At 46.7% G+C, this 24435-nt stretch overlaps 1 protein-coding gene across 4 annotated transcripts in view; it reads right to left on the bottom strand.

Annotated features, from left to right (window-relative positions):
• Window positions 1-22845, bottom strand: part of LOC135368336 (uncharacterized) — an 80553-nt gene extending 57708 nt beyond the window's left edge. For all 4 annotated transcript variants that reach the window (XR_010414754.1, XR_010414755.1, XM_064601534.1 and 1 more), the window contains exon 1: window positions 22248-22845. Coding sequence is in view for 2 of the 4 variants with exons in the window: in XM_064601534.1 (XP_064457604.1) it covers window positions 22248-22797 (550 nt within the window). In the remaining 2 variants the exon portion in view is untranslated. The remainder of the gene's footprint in view (window positions 1-22247) is intronic.
• Window positions 22846-24435: the final 1590 nt, after the last annotated feature.

Here is a 24435-nt window from a genome sequence, read left to right as displayed (position 1 = left end):
TGAGTTGTTGTCAGGGTTGTTGTTGTTTTTAAGTGTTGAGAGAGGTCAGTCAGGGTTGCAAGACGGACGCACTCCGCTCTTAGAAACAAATAACACAAACTAATCAAGGTAAATGAATTTCTAATTCTAATACATAAAGTGATGGGGCAGTTGACGATGACACCACCTTGACGCGGACAACGATGACAACACTTGATGGGACATGGGAGATCTGTCACTTTCTCAGCACCGACAGATGACCTTGGAACGTGTAGCGGCTGCCGTTTCGTCTATTATTTGTTAGCCTTTCATACACTTAAAAGCAAGCAAATTTCTCGAATAGTTACCCTTTATTTGTCCATGGGCATAGTAGAAGCTACCGACAGCCAATCCGTGTCGTATATAGCTGGCGAGAGCCCCCTATGAGTTCCCCCTTCGGCAGTTCTCCCGCCTCACTAAGTAAGCTGTCTTCACTCCGAAACCACCGTGTAATATCCCGCACGCAAATACCATCTTACTTATACACTACATCGGTGGGTATAGCTGCCGTTCAAGAGGAGGAGGGATGGGGGGGGGGGGGGGGGGAGAAGCGGAGAAGCCCTTCGGCGGCGGACAGCCATAACGCGAAACGCACACAGTCAAAACAAAGTCAATTAACATGAGCGGCGCTCGGAACACGATTAAAGAACACACGAGCTGCAGCCGAAAAAAATTACCCAACGAAGAAAGAAAACCGGGACCGCGATGCTCGCATACAGCGGGTCAGCTCCGTCGCGATGGCCATCAACTCGTGGCCATCATGGCTGCCTCCAGTGCGGACCCACCGCAGCGCGAGCGGCATCCCTTTGGTGGATTGAAACGGCCGTGTAATCGACTGCCTGCCAGTAATAATTCACCCCTAATCATGCGTCCAAGTTGGCGCGACGAGTGGCTCAAAAATGCTAAGCACCTGCACGCTCTGTATGTGCTGACATTTGTCGACGGCTCGCCCGTTCGCTCTTTATGGATGTACCCTTTTTAGTGGCAGGTTGTTACTTCGTGGGCTTAAGATATCAAAACGCTGCCACGTAGTTGTCTGCGCGAGGTGATTGAAACTCAAACAGAAAGAAAGAAAAAGAACAGCGAGAAGGAAGCGTATAGTGTTTGCCCCGCCGTGACCACACGGAGTTGGCAAAACGCCTTTCGAGCACCTGTCACATTCTCGCAACCTCGTTACGAGTTGGCCCTGCGAGTCAACAATTGGTAGCGGGCACCTGGGTATGTTTCGTCTGGTGTTACCCGAACAACTATGGATCGTTACAAACACGAAATATCGTGACACTTCCTCACGTCCAGTTTCCGGGCGCGCCATATTAGCAGACGTGTGTAAAACGGAACCAGCAGACGAGCCAGAAGCAGATGAAAAAGTATACCTGTGGTGGTGGTCGTGTGTGTGGGAGGGGGTGGATATCAAACAACGTCATTGTGACACAGGTCCCACATATTCCATTCCAGAAGATATACGAAGCGGAGGCTGCAGGGACAATCCCCCAACGTGTCTCCGAGTCTCAGGACTCGTGAACTGCATGTAACCGTTGTACTAGTGTTTATTTTCTTCTTTCTTTCTTCCCTTTTCATTTCTTCCCCTTTTTTGCCCCTTCTTTTCTTTTCTTTTTCCCGTTTTTTCCTTTTCCTTTCCTTCCTTTTCTTTTTCGTTGTTTCCGAATAGCAAGATGGCTCATTGCATGGCTAATGTTTCCTTTCTTTTTTTCTTAATAAACATATACTACCCCCCCCCCCACACACACACACAACGTGCCGCTAGCTGACCAGACACACGAACCTTCCTGCATCGATTGCAGTCAACACGGCAGGGCAAGCGCTGTTGCTCAGTAACCCTTCCAGGCTGTTTGTTCCCGTTGCTGGTCTCTTGCACTGTACGCACGCAGGAAAAGAAAAGAAAAAAGAAAGGCGTGCGGAGACCACCGAAGGAGAGATCATTGAGCAATTATCGTAATTTCCGTGATTAATGAATCCCGAACAAGACGTTCTTTTTTGCTTGGGATGTGCCAGCCTTCTTTCGCAGAATGTTACGTCCGTCTTGTAAACCCGTCATTTGAAGGTGCGGTCAACGTGATGCTGCGTAATGGTTGACGCGTGATTATTACATCGTTAACAACTTCCGTCACTGACCATCGCGGCGATCGCTTCACATTTTTGTGACATTTTTCCCACTTAGTGTAAGCTAGCGCTATATGCGTCAGATCGCTTTTTACAAACGCGAAACTCAAATGGTCCGTTGTCGATCCTTTTCCACTGTCCAGAGGCATTGTCAAGATGGGCCTGCTCCAGAGTTTATTATCACCCTACGGAAGCTGCCATGTCTCGTTCCACTCATCCCCGTACCTCAAGGCATCCTACATCTCAACATCTACATCTCAACAAGACGTATAGCTTGCGTTGCTTCAATCCACATCGTTCGGGTTATTGCGTGCCTTTCAGGAGGCAGCCTACTTGTTCTTTTACAAAAATGAATAAATAAGTAAACTAATAAAGTTAGATACCTTTAACGATTATTTATGCTTGCGGTTCAGTCTTACCAGCATAGTAATTCATATTGACAATTTCTATGCAAGCCGATAGTACCACGCCAAATTGTTTTGTTTTTTTTCGTGTGTGCTCGACTGTCAATATACAGCGTAATCCCATGCGGTGCGGCCGCCCCTTGGCATTTACCCATAGTGCAGTTCGTTGCTTGTAACGCTCGTACGCAATAAGATAGTGTACGGCATCCACTGAACTAAGTGATAACTGCGTATATCGAGAAGAGGGTGATCGACAGAAATCACGCGACGGTAACCCCAGCATAAGGGGAGAAAGTACGTAAGCGATCTGGTAGTGGTACATGATAGAAAACTGAGAGGCACGGATATAACGAAGGACTTGTGTGCACATCGCTATATCAGGTTATATCGGTTTATATCGTTATATCGGTTTTCTATCATGTGTAAGATAACGAATTTCAATAAAGTCACGCTAATGCTTTCCTAAATACACGCGAAGATCTTACCTCTCCCAGGGAGAGAATGTGCCTGAGGAAGACTAAGAGCTTCCCTTTGAAGATCACTGTCCTTCACAGCACCGCTGTAGGAGGCACCTTTTGACACAAAGAGCACGGATATTTCACTCTGAAGGCGTCGGGAAAGCATTCATGTGTAGAAATATGGTTGGCATGAGGCGATACGTGGTAAAGAGTGACACATTTCGGATACCCGTGGCATTTTTGTTCCGTGATGACTTTGTGCAGGATAGGATTTTGTTCCGAAATTTATTAATTATGTAACCGCATAGTAATTAACCGTAATTATGGCTTTTCGCGATTTGGGTCTTTTATGGCAGGGTAATTTCGTCCGGAAAAGGAATGAGAATATTGGTTGCTTCAAAAACGTTCCGGAGACCATATTCCCGTCAGCGTGCATCGCGCACATAAGGAGTCGTCCTTGTGTGAAAACGTTTTCATTGACTGCTACATTTTCCCATGTGGACGCAGAAAAGCAGGACAAAAACTATCGTTCGGTAAGTTGCCATACGGGAAGTATGGCCCCGCAGGTAGCAGCTGCGGGCGATAATCAACCGCGGCGGCAGATAGCGATTCGCTTATCTCCATTCACATCAGTTTTATAGTGTCCCGCGAAGCAAATATAACTCGAAGCTTCCTGATTTTCCCTCTCACTCTCATTTTATTTACAGTGACATACGTGAGATCTGTAGGAAAGGTGCTTTGGCGGATCTCTCATCGATTCATCGTATACGTGTAACAAGTGAATGTCATAAGCTTTCGCTCCCCGCTGTTCCTATGCTTTTCTGGCCGCGGCTGGCTGGTGGCGTGTCATTGCCGAACGCTCTGCCTGAACCGTGAACCGTACTTGAAAATAGTTGGGGAATGAAGCCGTGCCTACGTTTCGCGTTACATATTCAGGCCGAAGACACGAGCAGTTTGGTAGCACCGATAGACATATCGTTCTCCGCAACTGGCCCCACAGGCAGACACTTGGTTATCCCCCTACAGCTGCCAGCTGTACTGCTGTACGTAAAGAATACTGTTAACCTCAACTGTGGCAACTCACAGAGCAAAGCAACGTTGGCTGATAACCATATCATTGGATAAACGAGAAGAGAATGGTGAAAGATAGAAGTCACTGAAAAGGTTAGCCACCTGCAGGACTCGAACCCACATCTTCTGGATGTCCTACAGCTGGCTAACCTTTTCAGTGACTTCCATCTTTCATCATTAATTTCTTAGGCTCTAGAGGCTTTGTATGTATTTGTCCTTTCTATGTGTTCCAGCCTCAGAACATCAATTGCCTCATGTTCAATAGAAGAGAACCTTGAACATCCGCGAGGAGGAAAAGGGCTGCAATTTAACACGACAATCACCCCCACGCTCTCTACGTGAAAAGTGCGCAACGATAACTCAAGAACGCTAGATAAAAGAAAAAAGAAAAAAAAAGGAAAATCGAACTATCTCTACAACGCATCCACTACAAGATCCGTGCAGGAAACAGAGTTCATGGCTTGTCGCGTCTCAACAGAGAGTCCGCTACGCGAGTCCCTCTTTGCCCGGCTGGAGCAGGGACGATGGCCGTGACCTCTACGCTGCCTGGAAGCGCAGACAGTCCGCTTACCGACTGCGATTTCGCACTTTTGCACCAACTTTTGCTGTTTCTTTTCACGGCGGTTTTCATTTTGGCGGCATTCAACGCGCATTAAAAGCTCCGTGTCTGCATGCCAGGCGAGTCTGCACCGAATAAATATCGTCTGGCCACATGGTGTCTGGCATGATGGCGCCGGTGCTGCCTTCTGGATTCGCAGATTAAGTTACAGCTTTGGTGAGCCCCTTTGGCGGTCCATTGCCGCCACGGGTGCCAAGCGGTTTCTCGTTTACCTCAACGAGAGCATATAGTGGCCGTCCAACAATGGGGAAATGGATACCCGGCAAAACAAGCGATTCGCGAAGCGGAGCTCCTTGGGCGTGCGTGCGTCTCGTCGTACCTGTATGCCATGCACACGCAATGTCTTGTTTGGTCGTGCCCGTCCTCTGTTGCTTGAACCGACGCGGCTTTTGCATTACAGACCTTCCGGACAACAACGAAAGGTGCTTTTACGCAGAATAATAAGCATTATATTCACCGAAGACACGAACCATTTCAACTTGAAACTCTTCCGAGAAACGTTCTGGTCCTCCGAGTAAAACAAGATACTGTAAGCAACAGACCCCTCTATTCCTGGGTCCTATCTGTACAGCCATAGAGCTCCGTATGCATTTGGGTTTCGGTTTCGTTTTTGTAAAATTACTCATAAACATATCCTTCTCTATGGCCCGCACACTACCAACCTCTCAGGACTACACTTGCACTGTCTCTAAATCGGCTGTACTCTCTCGTCCTCTCACTATGGCAGAATTACTCTGTCCTCTGGACACATCCAGCTTACAAACGCCATGCATTAAAAACGCTCCTCCTCTTTCCGCACACTGTATACAGGACTTCGGTCCTCACTGCGCTGAGGATCATAATTATATTCTCATCAAATTAACGCGAGCAATGGGGTTGGTTGTCGCCTGTCGGGATGAGACATCAGCGTCATCGAAATAAGGTGTTGCTGTAAGAGTCCAGAATACCTCCAGCGACTGTAGTTTCGGTATGTGTTGGATATGGTATGGATGATATACGTGAGCGTCCTAAAAGTTTTTTTGCTGTTGAGTAGGACTACGACAAGCACGTCATGGTAACAGCAACAAAGAGTAGAATACTAGGACTGAAACAGCACAACAGAATTCGAACTCCAATGGATCTCTCAGATCGAGACCGAAGTTTTTTTATTTTTTTTATTCCGTGATAGCGCCGCGAAGCAACTGTGGCTATGAGCGCCGTACAGATGTGGACAGATGGAGAGAGGACAGCAGGAAGGAGGAGGGGGACAGGGGTTTAGTATGCGTCCTGGGCCGACTTCAGGGGGAACTGTGCCGACATTCGTCTGGAAAGTCTTCGGAAAACCGAGGGAAAACCTCAGACAGCACAGCCGGTAATGGGATTCCAACCCACCACCTCCTAGTCTTCGGCACGACCTTGGCTACCACCAACGAGCCGCTGGTCGAGACCGAAGTGCCGAATGCCGTCGCAACCGAATCCTGGGGACAACTGAGGACTGGATCTGCGGCAGGTGTGCTGAATGTTAGTCTGGGACGTCCATACGACGCGATGCCGTCGCAATGCCAAACATGCAGTTGATGATAGAGCAAGAATATGGCAACCCCCTAAAAATTTACTGTTGGAACGCCTGGTTTCACGGTACGTTTTGAAACCTTTGACATCTTACGGGAAGCAGACACTTTTGTAGCGTTTCAAGATTTTTTTCGTCGAAAATGCTAAGAACGTTTGGCTGTGTCATGGACGATCAAACATTAGCGAGTAATGCAGATGCGCACCGCAGGACGATGACCGCGACACCATAAACCCGCAGGATACATTCGAGCACAACGTCCCCGACAAAACAGCAGCTTGCAAGGAGGCTGTTTATTTTTCTTTTTTTTTTGTGGCGGACACGACCATATTGTACATGTCACACGGCACAAAACACCGGCGAAAGAATAAAAAAAAAAGAAAAGTATATATCACTAGTCGGTATATAAAGCAGGTCCTTTTGGATAAGTTACATCCGCAAGCACACACAAGGAAAATAGTGCCACAACAGCTGTCGACAGCGACACCGAGCGGACTCGAATGCAAACGTTTACGAAGGGCAAGAAAAATCTCCGGCAGTAAACCACGGCTCTCCAGACAGGCCCTCCCTCTCCTATGTTTACAACTCCTCGTTAGTACTGTTAGTAGGTGCCGCGCTGTCCTTCGTATTACAGATTATTTATTGTGCATTAACGATTCCCTTTGCGTCTGTGCCGCCGTGCCATTTTATTGGCCTAACTCCCCGCCGATAACGCGAGAGCGCAGAATGAAACAATGCCACGAGCTCCCCGCTATGCTCTAGAATATGCGGTACACAAAAAAGGACGAAAGAAAGAAGAAAAAAAAAACGAAGAAAGAGAGCAGTGTCATGACATTTCGGAGGCCCCTCATGTGATATATTAATCGTGGGTCATGGAATGTTTTTCGTGTATACTTCATATTTTCTTCCTCTCTTCTGTAAGGGTTGCCGTTGGATTGCCGTGACTGAGGATCCCTTACCCGAAGCACAAGAAGAACTTGACAATATACGGGGTGTTTCAGTTAAATCCCCGACCTAAATAATTCGCGAACGGGTGCACCAATCGAAGAACTTTTTTTTACAAGTATCTGTCCGATACTACTTACAAGCTGCCCGTGTGAATGAGTGGGAGGCGCTCATTATTTAAAAAAATCCAAATGAGTTTCGTGAAAAAACGTAACTTCTAAAGCAGGGCGCCGTCGGCATTAAAATGGATACTACCCCTTTTGGGACCTTCAGTGGACACCTTTTAGAGGAAAATCTGCCACCGAAGCGGGTCATTTGTTGCAGTAATTAATTGGTTTCGGTTTACATATTTTTGTCGCGGCTGGTCGCGGCGAAGCGCAAAAGGACGTAATTCATTGGTGTAATTCACTGGTGGACAAGGGAGTGAAAGAGGGTCCTTTTTCGCTTCGCCGCGACCAAACGCCACAAAAATATGTAAACCGAAACCAATTAATTACTGAAACAAATGACCCGTTTCGGTGGCAGATTTTTCTTTAAGAGGTGTCCCCTGAAAATCCCAAAAGGGGTAGCACCCATTTTAATGCCGATGGTGCCCTGCTTTTGAAGTTACGTTTTTTCACGAAACTCATTTGAATTTTTATTTATATAATGAGCGCCTCTCATTCATTCACACGGTGCGCAGCGTGTAGGCAGTATCGGTCAGATACTTGTAGAAAAGAAAGTTCTTCAACTGGTGCACAGGTTCGCGAATTATGTAGCCCGGGGATATAACTGCAGTTTTTTATTTTATTTTTTATTTTTTGAAACGATAAAAGGTGGTGCACGGTGTAGCATCTAAGTGGACGTACAAGACTTACTAATTCTCACGAAGGGTGTCATTGTAGAGTTTCTTCTTTCTTTTTTGTCTCGCATAGGGCAACAGGGAGAGTCCTAACCTATCAGGCCATTTTGCCGCCCTTGTGGTTTTCGTAACATAGTTTCATGCTGACACATACTGTACACACGCATACGCCACTTATGCTTTCACGTACACGTAGCCATTATACGTTTTGAAGGAATTAGTTGACAGCCGGAAATTCACGAATTTTCCGCGAAACAGTGTATAGAAAGCATTTGGGTTCCGGAGTGCGTTGATGACGTCATGACGTCATCAATAATAATAATAATAATAATAATTCGGGGCTTTACGTCGCGAGACGACTGTGATCATCAGCGAGCGCCATGACGAAACGCAAGGATCTAAATGCGGGAAGTGAAGTCTGAATGCTGCTGCAGAGCGCGTTGTACCTTTGAGCAAATCATAAGGCTCACAGACAACAACATCAAAAATACATAATGATTATGATGACGACATGAGGTGACTACGTGAGAGATTAAATGAATGATATGGAAATGAGTAAGTAATTCACGGTGCAACAGACGAAGATCGTACAACATATCACCTCAGGGTTCAAAACTTAGCTTTGACGGCTATATAGGCATGACTACTGTAACAAATATGCTTGTGCATATGTACCTGTCAACCAAGTAGAAACGACAGTGTCCCTTCCAAGTCGTTATTATACGATCACCAGAAGTCCTCGCAGCAACGAAGAGGTCGCCATTACTAATGAAGAAATTTACTTCGGGGCTTTTCGTCGAGAAATAACGGTGAAATTTAAATGATCCAGAGAGATGTGTAGAAGCATGCTCAAAGTGTCTACAGGGTCTTTGCCGATCGAACGCTGCCTTTGATGATGTTTGATCTTTTTTTTTTTTAGCGCAATAGCATCGGAGCGCTGCCTTCTATGCAGATTTCGCTTCTATCTGAACTGAAATGAGAGCTCCAATTGACACGTACGGTATTGGGTACGGAACTTACAGGGTCGAAAATATTCATTGGGTTGGATTGGATTGGAAAAAAGAAAAAAATATGGAGAGGTTAGTCCCGACACAGTCAGAACTGGCTAGGTCGGGATTAACCTCTCATATTTATTATGCCTGTCACTTCAACTACTGGCACTGTTATGAGAAGTAAGAGCGCATAGCTTGGGCCAACTTCACTTTATGATTACGTAAATGGTTACATGACGCGAGCAGCATGCATACACAAGCACAAATTGATATTCCAGGGGTATAATGTATGTCGCACTTGTAGATGGCACTCAATATCACGAAACACTTTAAAGAACTGTTCATGAGAGCTATGGTGCCTCAAGAACAGCCGAAATAAACTTTAACTACCCACGAAAGCCCGTACGAGAGCACCAGATAAGAGCTGATCATATGTCTGCCCTGCTTCGTTCACGATGTGGAACCAGCCGTTTCTCACGAACAGGTCACATTTTCAATGCGGCCACCGCGAACAGTTGGCACTTAAAATCAATAGAGCTAGCCGACGGTTCGTTTTCGGAGGGAAATAAAAGATGCAGAACAAGACTATAGTGCACCAAGTCGAGTGACTCGGCAACAATAAAATGAGGACCAGAAAAGCAGGTGGCAAAGGAGGGCCTTACCGGCACAAACGCGGGTGCATGCCGCCGCCGACCATCCGAACGCGCAGTGATGAACGACACAGCGGCGATGCCGCGTCTGCAATAGGCGGTCTTCCTTCGCCGCTCTTCTCGTGCATTCGCATGGCACATATTGTTGCACGTAACTGATCGTCTGTTCTTCCTACTTGACGCGCATTTTTGCTTCGTGAGGGCGCTGCAACGGGATCTGTGCTGAATCCCCTTCTTGGCAGAGATATGGTTGTCAGATTTTCGAACCGATAACCTTGAGGATGCGTGGGATTTCGCATATCGTGTTTTTTTTTTTTTTTTTTTTGCGACGGAAACTGTTATATCACTGTTTTTTTTTTGTTTGTTTTTTGGTAGTCATTCTAAGTAGAACCCTGCGCGGGCGGACTTCGGGCCCTGTCGCATCAAAAAATTGCCCGTCCCGACCCGGGCCGGGACCTTCATATTTTTATGCGGCCCGGCGTCGAAGCGAATAGAGCCAGGCCCGGCCCGGTGACTCGGCGAGTAGATCCCGGCCTAGTATTTCCAGCCGTGACGTACGCGTTTCTGGGGCTCATCAAACAAATTTATAAGTAAATTTATAAGAAGAGAAGACCACAAACATACAAGTGCTGGCGGTTTAACACCGTAACAGCACGAGACCAAATTAAATCCAGAACGCACGCTGGCATGGGCGTTATCATTACACTATCTAGTTTTTGCGGAGGTATAGAGGATGCTGTCGACAAACTCCTTCTCCCAGTCCCTACCCCTCTCACAAAGCTTTGCGAACGTGATTGTGAAATACGTGAGGAGTGAGGAGCAATGTGAAGTGGCTTTTGAGAATAATCTAGAGGGTCGAATCATACGCATATGCAGTGTCCTTTGCTTGTCTTTGCAAATATATGCACAGGAATGACGCAAGCGCGTGATGATATGAACTAATGACCTGGCCGAGCCTGACTCTCGGAGACATGTTTGTCGACCCGGCCCTCGGTGACGGCGTATATTGTCGGCCCGGGTTCGGCCCGGCCCGAAGCACACAGTCAATAACAAGCCCGGCTCGGCCCGCGGGTCGGGTCGGGGGCCCGTGCCCGTGCAGTGCTCTAATTCTAAGTACTGTGCAAAGTTGCAGTGGGAAGGGTAATGCGGAAATATCACGAGGATTACTTCTCTGTACACCAGGTGTCTAGTGCCCTTCGGAGTTCTCGTTATGTGCTTAGTAAAACTTTAGATAAACGGAGTACGAAGCACAAATAATACACAAACGAAACGTTCAATTGGTGTTTCTATACTGCTGTTTAATTGGTACTTCTTTCGTCATTCATATAAAATTTAACTCTGTCTTCTTGACTGACCCGCAAGCTTTAACCTGCCTTACACCAGCAGCCTATGCGCTCAGTAACATTGTCCAAGGAGCACGACAACGCAACCGCGACGTATGTCGTGCTGAACAAACGAACGAGGGACTATGCTGAAAGTTCGTGCGTTTCTTGAGTCATCACCTCACGCTGGAGTCTGGACACACAGACTATCTGCGGAGGGTGATAACGTACACACACCCAAAGCGTTGCATACTGCGCAGCACCTAGACACCGACCTTCTTTGCACGAATCAGTCCTGGAATTGCATTACACCATCTATACCCTTACATCTCCGACCTATCAGTATACCTTTCCCCCTGGAGGATTTATGATGGCAACTGCTGAACACCCACGAGTCTTTCGGGCGCCAACGTTCTTCGTGGTCGTTCTCTGTCCCTAAGACATCGCCCCACACAAGTCCGTCCGTCACCCCTCCCGACCGCCGATAGGGCGTGAACGTCTGCGCGGGTCGGGGCGCGTGCCGTGGCTACTATTTCCGGAGTCGGGGCCTGTCTCCCATCCCCCTCCGTCCCCTCTCACGGAGATTGCTGCTGTCGAAGCCCAAGAACACGTTGAGGGGTGTGGAGACGAGGGACGGGCGCACGGTTCGGGACCAGCTATTTAATGAAGGTCGGATTTCGCGCTCAAGGTTGGTGACGGGCAATCACGCCGCACAAACACTCCAGTTTTTTAGTTCTTCCATAAACGTTGTTCTTTAACGCGAGCGTCAACCGGTACAGTTGTGTGTCTGAAGCTGTATAAGGTATACAGCTCCTCAAGTCCTCAGCGGTATATAATTGCGCTTCGGTTTTGGGCTCTGTCTTTACCATGTTTCTGAATCGTTCGGTTTCCTTTCACGGCTTTAATGTGATTTATTGATGGATTGATTGAGTAAAGAATAAGCCGCATCTTTGGACATTGTGCCGAGCGCAGCGGCGCAGTGTAGGGCCATCACTGGTGGTAAATTTCTGGCGAAACTCTTTTTGAAATATGACATTAAATTTTTATTGAGAGCCTTTTAACGGTTTGCGATATCGTTTAATTCCTCTGCATTGTTACTGTGGTGGTTATACAATCTTGGCGTTCCGCAAACATGTTCTGGTAATCACGTGATGTCACGTGGTTGTCACGGACGGACGGACGGACGGACACGGTGGTCGGCTCTTCAAAAGATTTTTTTTTAAATGAAACGAACAATGCGCTGATATCAGACGACATCCCCGGTAACACTTCAAAAATCTGGCCCAATATTGCGCTACTATTTCAAGACCGTGCCCCTCAAAAGGGGAGTGGATGTGTAAACGGGGAACAAGGAGAGGGGGCGGAGAAGTTGGTTGCGGCTGTGAGGGCTTGCTACTCTTGCTTGCTATACGATCGTGCGTTGCAGCATGCATAAACTACAGAATACACGTGTTCTCGTTCCTTAATTGTGACGACAGTATCCACAAAAATTCATCCTGGCCATGACAACGTCACAGGAACACAGTTAGGCCTGGTTTCCCCAACGCTGGTTAACTTTTAGCCGAGATGAAGGGTTGCTAAAACTTGAAGTTAACATTCAATTATTTACAAAACGTTAGTTGGTGACGTGATGAACGTTTCAGTGACAATAATAACTCCCTTTAGCAAAGCAGAGTTAAGCGTTAAATTCAAGTTAAGGGACCGTTGATCTCGGTTCAAATGTTAATCGGTGTTGGTAAAACCGGGCCCTAGAGACGAGATGCCCGACCTCATGTGCTCCCCTCAACACAATAGGTGACACAATATAATCTGTGCGGTAACAGTCGTTGACCTGCTGCTAAACATGCTCGTGTTATTTATGGTATTGGTATTGGTATAGTGGTGGTGGGTTTTTCTCTTTTCTTTTTCACGATTGAGTTCAAGTCAACATCGGAAAAGTGACTTCTTCACAATCTTTTGTGGTGCTTTTGGGAATCGATACGAAGGCAGCCTCTTGGATTACTTGAAACATTTCAGAAGCTTAACTTCACCATATACTACAGTCGAAGAAGAAGAAGAAGAGAAAAAGAAAAAAGAAATTTGGGGAGCAGGTACAGCTTCCAGTCCCCTAGATTGTAATTACTCTTCATTTTAGTCCACTGACCCTGAAATTTACTGCGGGGCACTTCAAGTGGTCCCTATGCTTCCCATAGACGTCAGTACGAAAGTGACCAACAATTGTAGCAATACATGTAGTCCTCCAAAGGACTAGAGAATTACTTCTGTTCTTCTCAGAATGAAAAACAAAGAAAAAGGCACAATAATGTAAATACGGTACACATTACAGAAAACGTTGTTCTTATGAGACGCGAATGAAGAACTCATACATAGAGCCAAGAAACTATACGGACAGCAAGTCTATACGGGTAGGGAGACATGCAAAGCTTCTTATATGCACAACTGGCAAGAGTTCAAGCCCGCGCACGCAGATGCCCTTCTCTCCAATGCATATACACACAGCGCATGTGACAAAAGACAAGCACACGCTGCTAATGAAGACTCTCCGCTGGATGAGCTCGATGAGCGAACCATTTATCACGCTCCCTTTTCTTGTGCTTCGACTCGGTCCAAAATAATACCTTCTCATTACGTGAAAGAGGAAGAAAGATCCACTGAGCACGGCAAGATCGTGCCGAGTAAACTGCAGGGGCAGTTTGGGAAGATGGGGGCGCTTGTGTTGGCAAAGCGCCACCAGCATCGCTTTGCCTTCTGCTTCTTTGTCTAGGTGCACAAACTTTTATCTCGTGTTCGCGTTCATATTCCGTTCGGCATAAAGCACGCGAGCAAGAAAGAGAGAAAGAACGTCTGGTCATGGAAGACCGGTGTACACATCTTTAAACACGTGCAAAAATTTCTCCTCGCGGATACCTAAGCAGCACAATGTACTGAAAGTCGAGTGCAATAGGGGTGGACGGTATGTGTCTTATCAAGTTGTTCTTTAGTTTCAGGAGTCTGTTCAAGGCCTTCCACCTAGCCGTCCACCCCTGTTGCACTCGACTTTCAGTACATTGTGCTGCTTGGGTAGAGACATGCCGTTACCTTGATATCAACACGAAAGGAACTGGATGCTTCCGTGGCATCGTTGCTGAATTAACCGTGTATACCCACGAGGGATATTCCCCAGAATACGCCAGCGGAAACGGCTGCGAAAAACGTCGTAGCTTTCTGCTGTCACGTGATCGCGGTCGTGTCTTCACGTATACACTGCTAACCGCGGGGGAATATCCTGCGACGCAGCCACAAGATATTCCGTAGCAGACGACAGGAAAAGACGCACACGGTGTGCACGCGAGCGACATCCTCGCGGAAGATTCTATAGTGGAAGAAAAAGCGAAAACACTGCTCACGGAGCCGAAGTTCCGTCCCGCGTGTTACGCTGAACATTCACACGGTGATGGAATACCGGGAGTGGCGTACTGAGCGCTTTGCAGACGACACTTAGCAGACGACACCGTCAGTGTCTTTTCCTGTCGTCTGGTACGGAATATCTTGTGCGCTTGCGCTCACGTGATAGCAGAAAGCTATGACGTTTTTCGCATATGCCTCGAGCGCGTGCTGTAAGGTGGGAGCTGAACGCAACACCCCTACGAAACATGGGAATCATTCGATTCTGACCGGAATTTTCGCGAAAGAGGACCCAAAGCCTCCCGAAACCAGCACAATCTTACATGAATCTGATGGACTGAGTTTGTGGGTAGAGTCCCAAAAAGGTTGTTGTTTTTACATGAAAGAAAACACGACGAAAGCTCTCGCACCAGGCCACACGAAAATATGGTAAAATATGCGCTATATATGCATACATTTCCATTCGAAATATGCCATAACGTGCCAAACATGTTTCCCATGCACCATAGAACCCTTCTAATCGGCTCCAAACCAAGACCGAAAAGCGTTTTTTTATCGTCCACCACATCAAGAGAGAGAAAAAAAGAAAAGAAAAAAGAAACGTATGAAAATACGCACTCTACATGACTTTGCGCCGTCCCCAACGGCACGAAATCTGTCCTGTTAGCCACGAGGTCGAAGTATACCGTATGTTGGTATACCTCCTCCTTGTTTCCGAGGCTAGGCACTTACTCCTACTGCACATGAAGACAACAAACGCATTGTCTTCCGTAATATAGTAATGGTTGGTGCAAGGAAACGAAGGAAGGCGAGCATAACATTGAAGCCTCATGAAAGATCATGGACTCTTTTTTTTTTTTTTTGCCTACTGTGCTGTGCCTATACTGTGCAACTGTGGCTATATAAGCGGCGTGCAGACGTGAGAGGACAGCAGATAGGAGCCGGGGAAAGGGGAGTTAGTACGCGTCCTGGGCCGACTTCAGGGGGAAATGTGCCGACATTCATCTGGAAAGTGTGCGGGAAAACTCAGGGAAACCCTCAGACAGCACAGCCGGTTGTAGGATTCGAACCCACCACCTCGCAGTCTTCAGCACGACCTTCCCTATACAACCAACGAGTGAAAGATGCTTTTACTCACTCTGTCATGCAGCTGGTGCCTTACACTTTGCAAAAAATAATTTTAATTGTAATACGGAAGCTCATAGAAAAAAAAGCTATATAGAGCACTTAGAAAGGGTAGAAACCAGCTCCCGTGGCACAGTGGTTAAGATGATCGCTTTCCACGCCGAGACTGGGAGGCTGTGTCTGTTAGTAGTGAGCTAGCTAGAACACAGCAAACAAGTGATGGTTAAACTGCACGTAAACTAGCGAAAAGGTACGTTACTATTATTTAGGATAAGCCAAGACAAGGTCGACAGACTATATATGGATTCGCTGGTATTTCGTACAGCTAGAAGACTGTTCTTCAGGAAAACTGTCTTCCCTCTTTGACTCCTGGAACTCACAGACACGCACGAACAAACCCAATAAAACAAACAGCTGAACACCGCTTCGTTCCACAATCGATACACATTCGGGCGTCATTCTCAGTGCTCAACTGTCACGCACTGATACTGCACCTCGAGACGTGCCACAGTTATGTAGTTAGTAAACTAGTAACATAAGATAAACCTCGGAGATTTCAGCAGCCCACCAAGGGTCTATAACCATGAGAAGCTAATCACTTTCCGTTTAATGACGAGGCTGATATTTTATTTTAAAGAAGAGAACGGAAAATATCATTAGAGGCGAAAAAATGTGAAATGCTGAAGCTGAAGTGCTTGTAAAAAGTAGTGCACGAAAAACGTCCCCTGCAACCAGCATGAGATGCTATAGTGATATAGGTGAACCTGCCAGAAGGCAAAAGGACTGATGAAAAGCAAACCGTTCTACAGAAAGACGCTTTATATCCTTCAAACTGCTTTGTATAAGATGTATCGGTTTGTATGTATGGTATATTTATTCCGAGTCTCAAATATTCGTTCCTTTCCTTTTTAAACGATACAGACTGAGCGAATGATAAATGTAAATAGCCCACCGATGTATCACTTGCCATGTGTACACAATCGTAAATGCTTTAACGAGCACACGCAGTTGGATACATTTCCGCTCTTGTGAATTACAAGTTTACCGTAACGCACGAGCATAATAAATAGTAACTAACACTTTTTATACGAAACGAGGGGTGGTAAAGCAGCTTCTTTGGTATCTGGAAAACGAATCATATTCAATTGCGGACTCAACCCCAGACAAGAATCATATTCAAATACGCTATACGCTTGGGCTGAGAACGCTCTCTCTCGTTATCTTTTCCTAGAGGCATGCGCAAACGGCCGAGAAACAGTAAAGCCGCTTTTCTTTTCTTACAAACAAACAAACAAACAAACAAACATGCAAACAAACAAACAAACACAAACGCAGCAATGGAAACAGGTAGCATCGAAGCATGCGGCTATAAAAGCTATTGAAAGCCTCAACAGTCACTGACCTCACAGAATGAGTGCCTCATATATTCTATGGAAGCACAAGCATATCATCCTTCCTTCGCTGTTTTGCTCTTTTTTTACATTCGAACTGCTAACTGGAAATATGTTTAAGTGACGAGCTAATACCAGTGTCACACGGGCGTGACATGTCACTCGTGCGGTGCCACACGGTCAGTTTCAAGGGCATTTGTTTGAATGCCATTTTCAGCGTAATGGACTCGCGCCACAATTCATACGCTCATGATATGACTACTCTCGTTCGCACTGTTCGCGTGGAGTGACAATTTTATTTTTGCGTAAAACTGCTTTCTACTAGACAGCACAAGATGGTTTCTTATATATTAGCTGAAACACTACCTTTTCCAAAAAGAAACGTTCAAGGTTAGGAACACTCGCTGACGCCTGCAAAAGATGGACGCTGCCAAAAGCAGACACAATTGGCTTAAAGGGAGACTTCGCAAGGATTCGAAAAAAAAAAAAAAAATAGGTGAGCATCATACCGAATACTGACCGCTCCCTGGATATCGAATACAACATTCGTATTCATTTTATGCGAGTAATTAATTCGTAAATGATAACAATACCAAACTGAAACCAAAATGCAAAGCACAGAGCAGTTCCCCAGGAGGAAGATACTGTGACGTCACCCAGCATTGACGTCTGCTACCAAGCTTGCATTCTTCCACGCTGGATGACGTCAGCAGTGTTGCTTTCAGCGCCCTCTTGCTTCACAGAAGCGAAGCGCTCACATCGTAATAATTCGCTAGCATAAGATGTGCGTACTTTGGGAACGCGATATTTCGTATGTATGTTCCTGACACCCCAAGGGTTACTGCTATGTCACAATCTTTGTGGTGATTCTGTTGCGGAATCCCACTTTAAGGACCTGCAAACTATGCCGAAAGCATCTGCTATTAAAACGAATTAAAACTGGTCCACGTGAAAGTCAACTTCATATCACTACGTTGCAAGTATTAAATGCATCTTCAATCTGTGAACTACTTCTAATTTATTAGATTCTTGTCATGCTGTTTACTTCAATGAGTGGGCCGCATTACGATAAACGCCATTTAATGTACAAGTGGACGTGCTGCACGAGCTTCGTAAATAACGGCATTCGATATCGCAACCACATTAGACGATCAATGTTATTTTACGTGCACGCGTGGCTTTCATGTATTGCCTTCGCTATACGTGCCAGTATCTACATGGACTTTTTTTCATGAACTGCTTTTGTGCACGTGCCAGTATTTCCAGTGGGTCATTGTTTACGTTAAGGTTATTTCATTGGTAGTGGTTACTGATTCCCTGTCGTTAGTATGGAAGGAAGGTAGCTGTTCCTGATAATAGATAAAAGAGATAGCTTGTACAAACTACGCACGAAGCACATAAAAGCGACTACCGTGCAGTCTGTAAAAAAATGTAGTACAGCTCGCATCAAAGTTATCATGAACGTCGCTCCAGCCCGCGAATTGGGAAGAGCGCCACCCTGGCGGCGCCTAGCAGAACACAACGCCTTCATAACGAAGGTCACCCCTCTAACTGTAAACAGGTGACCAAGAAACAACAACACCTAGACAGAGGAAGCCTACTTCCTCGACGACGTGACATAACAACTAATAGTCAGCCAATTTGCATCGTGTTTTCAATGGCGGTAGCCAATCACGAACGTGCTTCAGCGGTCGTGATCATGAAGACGAACAATCGTCGTCTGCGAGTAGCGATTGAACGTCCCCGCGTACTAAAAGGGAAAACTTTAAAATAAGGCGCCAAAACGGTCCCATATCTTTCTCAAAACTGATTTTCTGGAAAGCGTGTCGACTTTTTGTCTACATATTCAGGTGTACAGGTTCCAAGTTAACTGCAAGCATTGGCGGGTCTTGAATTCGCATGAACGGCGATTCGCAGTAGCAGACGAATTCTGACTTTATATGTCCACGTAGCGAAGGAGGGGGAGGGGGCAATGAGTAGGCCTTCCATATCTAGGTGACGTTGCCAAAACACCCTCCACCGTTATTTCTACTATAAGCCCCACCAGGGTTCGCAGTGCCGTTCAAGTTAACTCTGACGCTAGCTGTACATATATACACGCGTGAGGTGATTCCTATACACGCAGCTGAAGTATAAGCAGAAATCAAATGGCGGGACAATTTATAGGCGCGGAAGATGCACACGGAAAGGGAAAAAATCATCCATATACAACATGTCGGGACGTATCAATCCGAGCAATCGTTAATGCCAGCGAGGTGTTTCCGGGCAGACGACAAGGAGTCGAAAATTTCCGCGAAGTACCGTAGATTGGCCTCGCGTGCATCTCACAAATTGATCACTGTCGCGATACGCGGAGTCATGTGTTGCCATTCAACGCAAAGCGCTATCCTTCAGGTTGTATAGCGACGCTCAGCCACCCACCTAGTGGTGCAGCCAAGAACAAACACGCATGTGATGTGGCCCACGCGGAATTGTCCATTCCAGTTTGTTTGTTCGTCATTCAGTGCTCGCCGGTGCGAGATACCTTTTAGTGTCCATATGGGATTCCCCGCATGACGCTGCGAGGAATTTTCTGTCTGCTACCATCATCACGACAACATCATTCATAATTGAATTGTTGTATTTGTTTTTCAATCTCAATATGAAGTTCGCCTTGGCTGGTAGATTTCAGTGATTTCCAGCGCTTGATGGGGCTAGATTTTCGGTGCGGGCCTTATTACAAACTTTGCTACACCGCTATGAAGAAGGAGAAGCAGAAGAAGAAGCAGAAGAAGAAGAAAATTTTTTTCACTTTTGTTATGATCGCTCACGAGGCTTAGGATGCCTCGAACGAGAATTCTCGTCTCATTGAGCGATACAAATATTTAAAATGGACAGGTTTAACAATATTTCGTCTATGTTGAACCATCTATACTTACTACACGATTTTTTTAATTTTTTTTCGTCTGCTATCGTTAGCCGAGAGGAGTCGCTAATATTTCAGACTGACTGAAGTTATATAGATGCAGTGTGTGACATAGTCACATAACAGGATGTTGAAAAAATCCCTCTGTCATGATGTATGGTTAGAAACAGGCATCGAGAGTGCACGACCATGCACCTTAATAGACACTGGAGTTGACAATAACAACAAGAGTAAATGAATGTAAGGAAACGTGATGATGACATGGGACTATTCGCCGCGTTGGTCGCAGGACCGGACTCCACTTGAAAGAGGTTCATATGAGAGGATGAATTAATGGTGAGCGCGAAAATCTGACAATGCAGACACACAATCTATGCTATTTGACCTTTTAGTGAAATTGTAGGAAACTATATAGGTGCTGCACTTCCGAACTATAGTTCGGGATTATTATGGGACTATTATGCAACTATAGGTGCATAATAGACACTGAGTGCTGACCAGACACACAAGGAAACGACCGGAGTTACTATGAACAAGCATTATTGATTACATTGAAGTATACACTGTTGATGTGTTTTTCAGCAGATCAAGTATTAGACATGGATTAGATTAGAAATATAAGATGGCATAGAGGCAGGCAAGCTAATGGACGGAAATCCACTGAAGATGAAGCCTAAGGCTGGGCGAACACGTAGGGGCTTGATGTTGCTTGGTGTTTGTCTTATGTCTCATGTACCTTGTTCCAACAAGCTCAAGATTTGTCTTCAATCATTAGACTTCCGCTTCAGACTTAGCCTTGATTAACCCTTCAGATGAAACGACGACAAGAATGTACTTGTCGAATATCGCAAAAATAGTGCAAGGCAAGGACTTGTTATTAATGCATAGATTATATGATATTAGATTAGATTAGATTAGGGGAGAAGAGAGGAACGCGCGGAGCTGGCCGCAAATACATCTAAATGTGTAAATTGCTAAATGTTCTTCATAATTTGGTGCCAGTACGAATTTCGACAGATCTGCAGGGCCCAAGAATGAAGAACGTTACCCTCTTCCTCCCCCTAAAGAACAAAGCAAAAGTATAATTCCCAAATACCTCTCATGACCAATAACACAGGCACCGGAAGAGTAACTTTTAGTGACGGCACCGTAGTAATTCTGAGATGCACTTTAGTTACGCCTAGTGGCATATATGCCACACCGCCTTCCGCCCGTCTCCATACAGGGTACTACGCACTTTACTCCGAGATTATACCTCCACGGCACAAGTTCAAGTACAGGAAGAGATGACAGTCAGATAACGGAACAGATTGAAGACGGCGACCAAAAGACATGTACAAACAGGATCGCGAGCATTACAAAGCAACCACGCATCACACCTGGCATAATTGTACCCTTTTTGTACTTGTGAGCTCTTGCATAAACGTTCTTCACGTTTATGAAAAACTTACTTCTAAGTGGGCGCGGTTTGTGCATGTGCTAGGACTATAAACGACTACACAAGTACCTGCTTTACTACTCGAGTAGCAGAACAGGGAAAATATGTCTCGTCGTGAAAGTGGCCCCAGTGACGTTCCCGCGACTTCTCATGTTCCGTTTGCCTGTGACCGGTTGTTGGAAACACGTGTACGGGCCATGTGGAACGTCCTGCTTCGCGTTTACGAGTATCGTAATACTAACAATTGGGAGAATAGGATTGTTCCTTTCTCCGCACAACATATCCTTGCTCGATGTCAAACTAGGAATCATGGAATTCGGAAAAGGGAATTGGTTTAACATCGTTTAAGCACAGATAAATGCCCGACAGCTATACGCAACACAAACTAATGCTTACGTATACAACGTCAACAGATCGAGAACTTCAACACTATTCACATTGCTCGAATTAGGGCCAACACAGTACACTGCGCGTGATATATTCAGGGTATTCTGGTATTCGTTTGCATCGCCTGCAACTTAGTAACTCGATAAAACACAGTATGAAAGACGTAAGGGTTCTTCGCTGTACGCTTCGCCACAACTTTGCATTAACTATAGCTGAATTCAGGAGAAACCCAGTAGGTAGGGGTAGGGGAAGTACCCGGAAACCTTTTCGTGTTTATTTTCCCTCTAACGACGAGCTATGTGACGTATTTTGAGCATTTCCGAGCCGAATGAGTGATGATATCGTTATTTACGGCAGACGCTAGATAAACATAAACTGAATCCGCAAAATCGCTGTACCTCTGATACTATACGTCCGATTTCTTTGACAACGCGGTTTATCTTTAGCATCTGACTTATCGATATCTACAAACTATGCCAGGCTACGTTCTTATCATAATTCCCGCTAGTTACATTTCTCTTTATGATACCATTTTTTCCCTCTGCTGCGCAGATAAGGAAGCACGGAGGGAGAATAAACAGAGTGAAATAGCCCAGCATGGTCACACAGCGTGAAAAGAGGACTGACCGCATCCTTGGCAGACGACTTTCTTGATCGCCCTGGCCGACCGTCGCGTGTAGTGGTCCGGTGGTGCAGTCGCCGAAAAATTAGCGGCGGGCAACAGTCTCCGCGCCGCGCGGCCCGTGATCGGAGCACCATACACCAAATAGCGCGCGTTGAACACGAATCCTTCGGGAGGAGCCACGGGGCACAAGGAGCGGCCGCGCCGGGCCTGCGTCCGGGGTCCAGTCCGCGATCCCCTCCGAGGTCCCGGAGGAGGACGGCTCTTCACAAGCGCCACCACCACTTCTTGTTTGCGCCACAGTTGAGGCGACGTTCCGGGGGTGAAGCCGGGCTTCAGTACTTTCTGCACCCGGAAGCGAGCCAGAAGATTGCCCGCGGGGTCCACCGCTTTGGAGAGTAGTCGCCCTTGAAAGACGAACGCGGCCGAGAGGGCCTTATTGCTCGCGTCCCAGCGGTCTTGGTCCGCGGGGCAGCGGCCCGCGGCCGCACCTCGGGCCGCCGCCAGCCACAGGAGCAACATCCAGAGCGGAAAGCGCATCACAGCCGCGGCCATCCAGGCGGCATGTTGAGAGCCGACTGGACACCGAGCGCACGTCGCCAACTCCGCTCCAGCGGGACTGGAGGCGACGCCGCTGCGCCTGCGTCATGCAGCGGGGACGGCGCGCGTGCGTACTTTGACTGGTTTCGGTTTCGCGCGCGTGGATCCAGACAGTTTCGGTTTCAGCGCGGCTGCGGCGATAGCGGCAGCAAGGGCTTTGCGCACCATTTTCACCTCATGGGGGCGTTGGAGTTCTGTAAAGGGGGACGGAGGGAGGGATGACAACCAGTACCTTATGGCTTTTCGAGCCTTGCTGGCCTTTTTGGCAAATAATGTTGGGGGGTTGTTGTTAGATATTTGGGGGTGTATTGGGGCGCTGGGAGAACCCATGGGGTGTGGGGCAGCTTTGGCGATCGTTAAACACTGCACATTCTTTATTCGTGGAAGTGCTCTGCTGCTGCATCACGCTTTCATTCGCACTTTCTACACCTGTCTTTACGTAAATCGGGGGGAGCCGTTTGCAGTTCGCTCGCAGTGCCAAATGAGTTGGCTGGTGAAAACGAATGACAGAATAATTGCTCTGCCTTGCGTACTGCCTTTATACATGAGCTATTACGACAGAGTTAACAAGCGTTTCATACCTCCGCCTCAAGGGCGACACGACATGCATGATGATCTTTTGCGAGTGGGGTTCCACAATACAAATTCCAAACCCCGGTGCCAGGGTTTTCAATTTGTCGCTTACTGTCTTCTTATAGGCGCAGCCTCTACGCTTCCTGCGTTGTAGTATACTTTTATCAACAGATACGCAGCTCACCTTCCTTCAAGGTTTCCGACCGGCGTCATAACCATGATCAATGCGAGGAATTTTTTTTTCTCGCTCACACGAAGCTCCTTGAGCTCGACCAATGCTCTCCCTGCAGAAGACGACGTCCTCTTATGCAAGTAGTTCCACGCCGCAGAGGTGTTGTCGTTCTCTTTTATTTTATTTATTTCCACGTTAGCATCGCGAAGCAACTGTGGCTATATGAGCGGCGTACAGACGTGAATAGATGGAGAGAGGACAGCAAGAAGGAGTGGAGGAAAGGGGGTTAGCATGCGTCTTGGGCCGGCTTCGTTATCGTTCTCGGTCGGTAACGAATACGCGTGTTTCGTCTAACGCGCGGACATATGCAGTCGGCAGCGGTAAGAAGAAAATCACCATTCTCTTTTTACACGGTCGTACATGTACTATATTACTTCCGCTTCAGTCTCGAAGTCGTCGGCGAACAAATTACGATGGTGCAAGCGAGGTGGTGTACTATATTGAAGGAGGTGGCATTTCCTTGAGTTTGAGGAACACACTAGACGATTGGGTCGACAGAAGACTCAACGTCGCCCTCGTCATCTCATGTGTGTTCCTCAAACTCAAGGAAACGTTACCTCTTTCGCGAAGGCACCGCTTGCGATGTCAATGTCACCATCAATGGTTTTGATTGACGAGATTTATCGATCAGTTCTTGTTTACCATATACTGGGCAGAGAGAGCGGGTCTCAAATATGCCTCCTTGACGAAGATCAGAGGCCCGTTTAGTGCGCACTAACGCTTCCTCTGTGCAACCGACCGGCTTCAGTGGATCAGTTAGTAGGGTGCCCACCCATACTGATCCCAAG

Source organism: Ornithodoros turicata, chromosome 9 (assembly GCF_037126465.1).
Source record: "Ornithodoros turicata isolate Travis chromosome 9, ASM3712646v1, whole genome shotgun sequence".
Lineage (NCBI taxonomy): Eukaryota > Metazoa > Arthropoda > Arachnida > Ixodida > Argasidae > Ornithodoros > Ornithodoros turicata.
The sequence above is the reverse complement of the archived record's forward strand: the minus strand, read 5'-3'. Positions and strand labels throughout refer to the sequence as shown.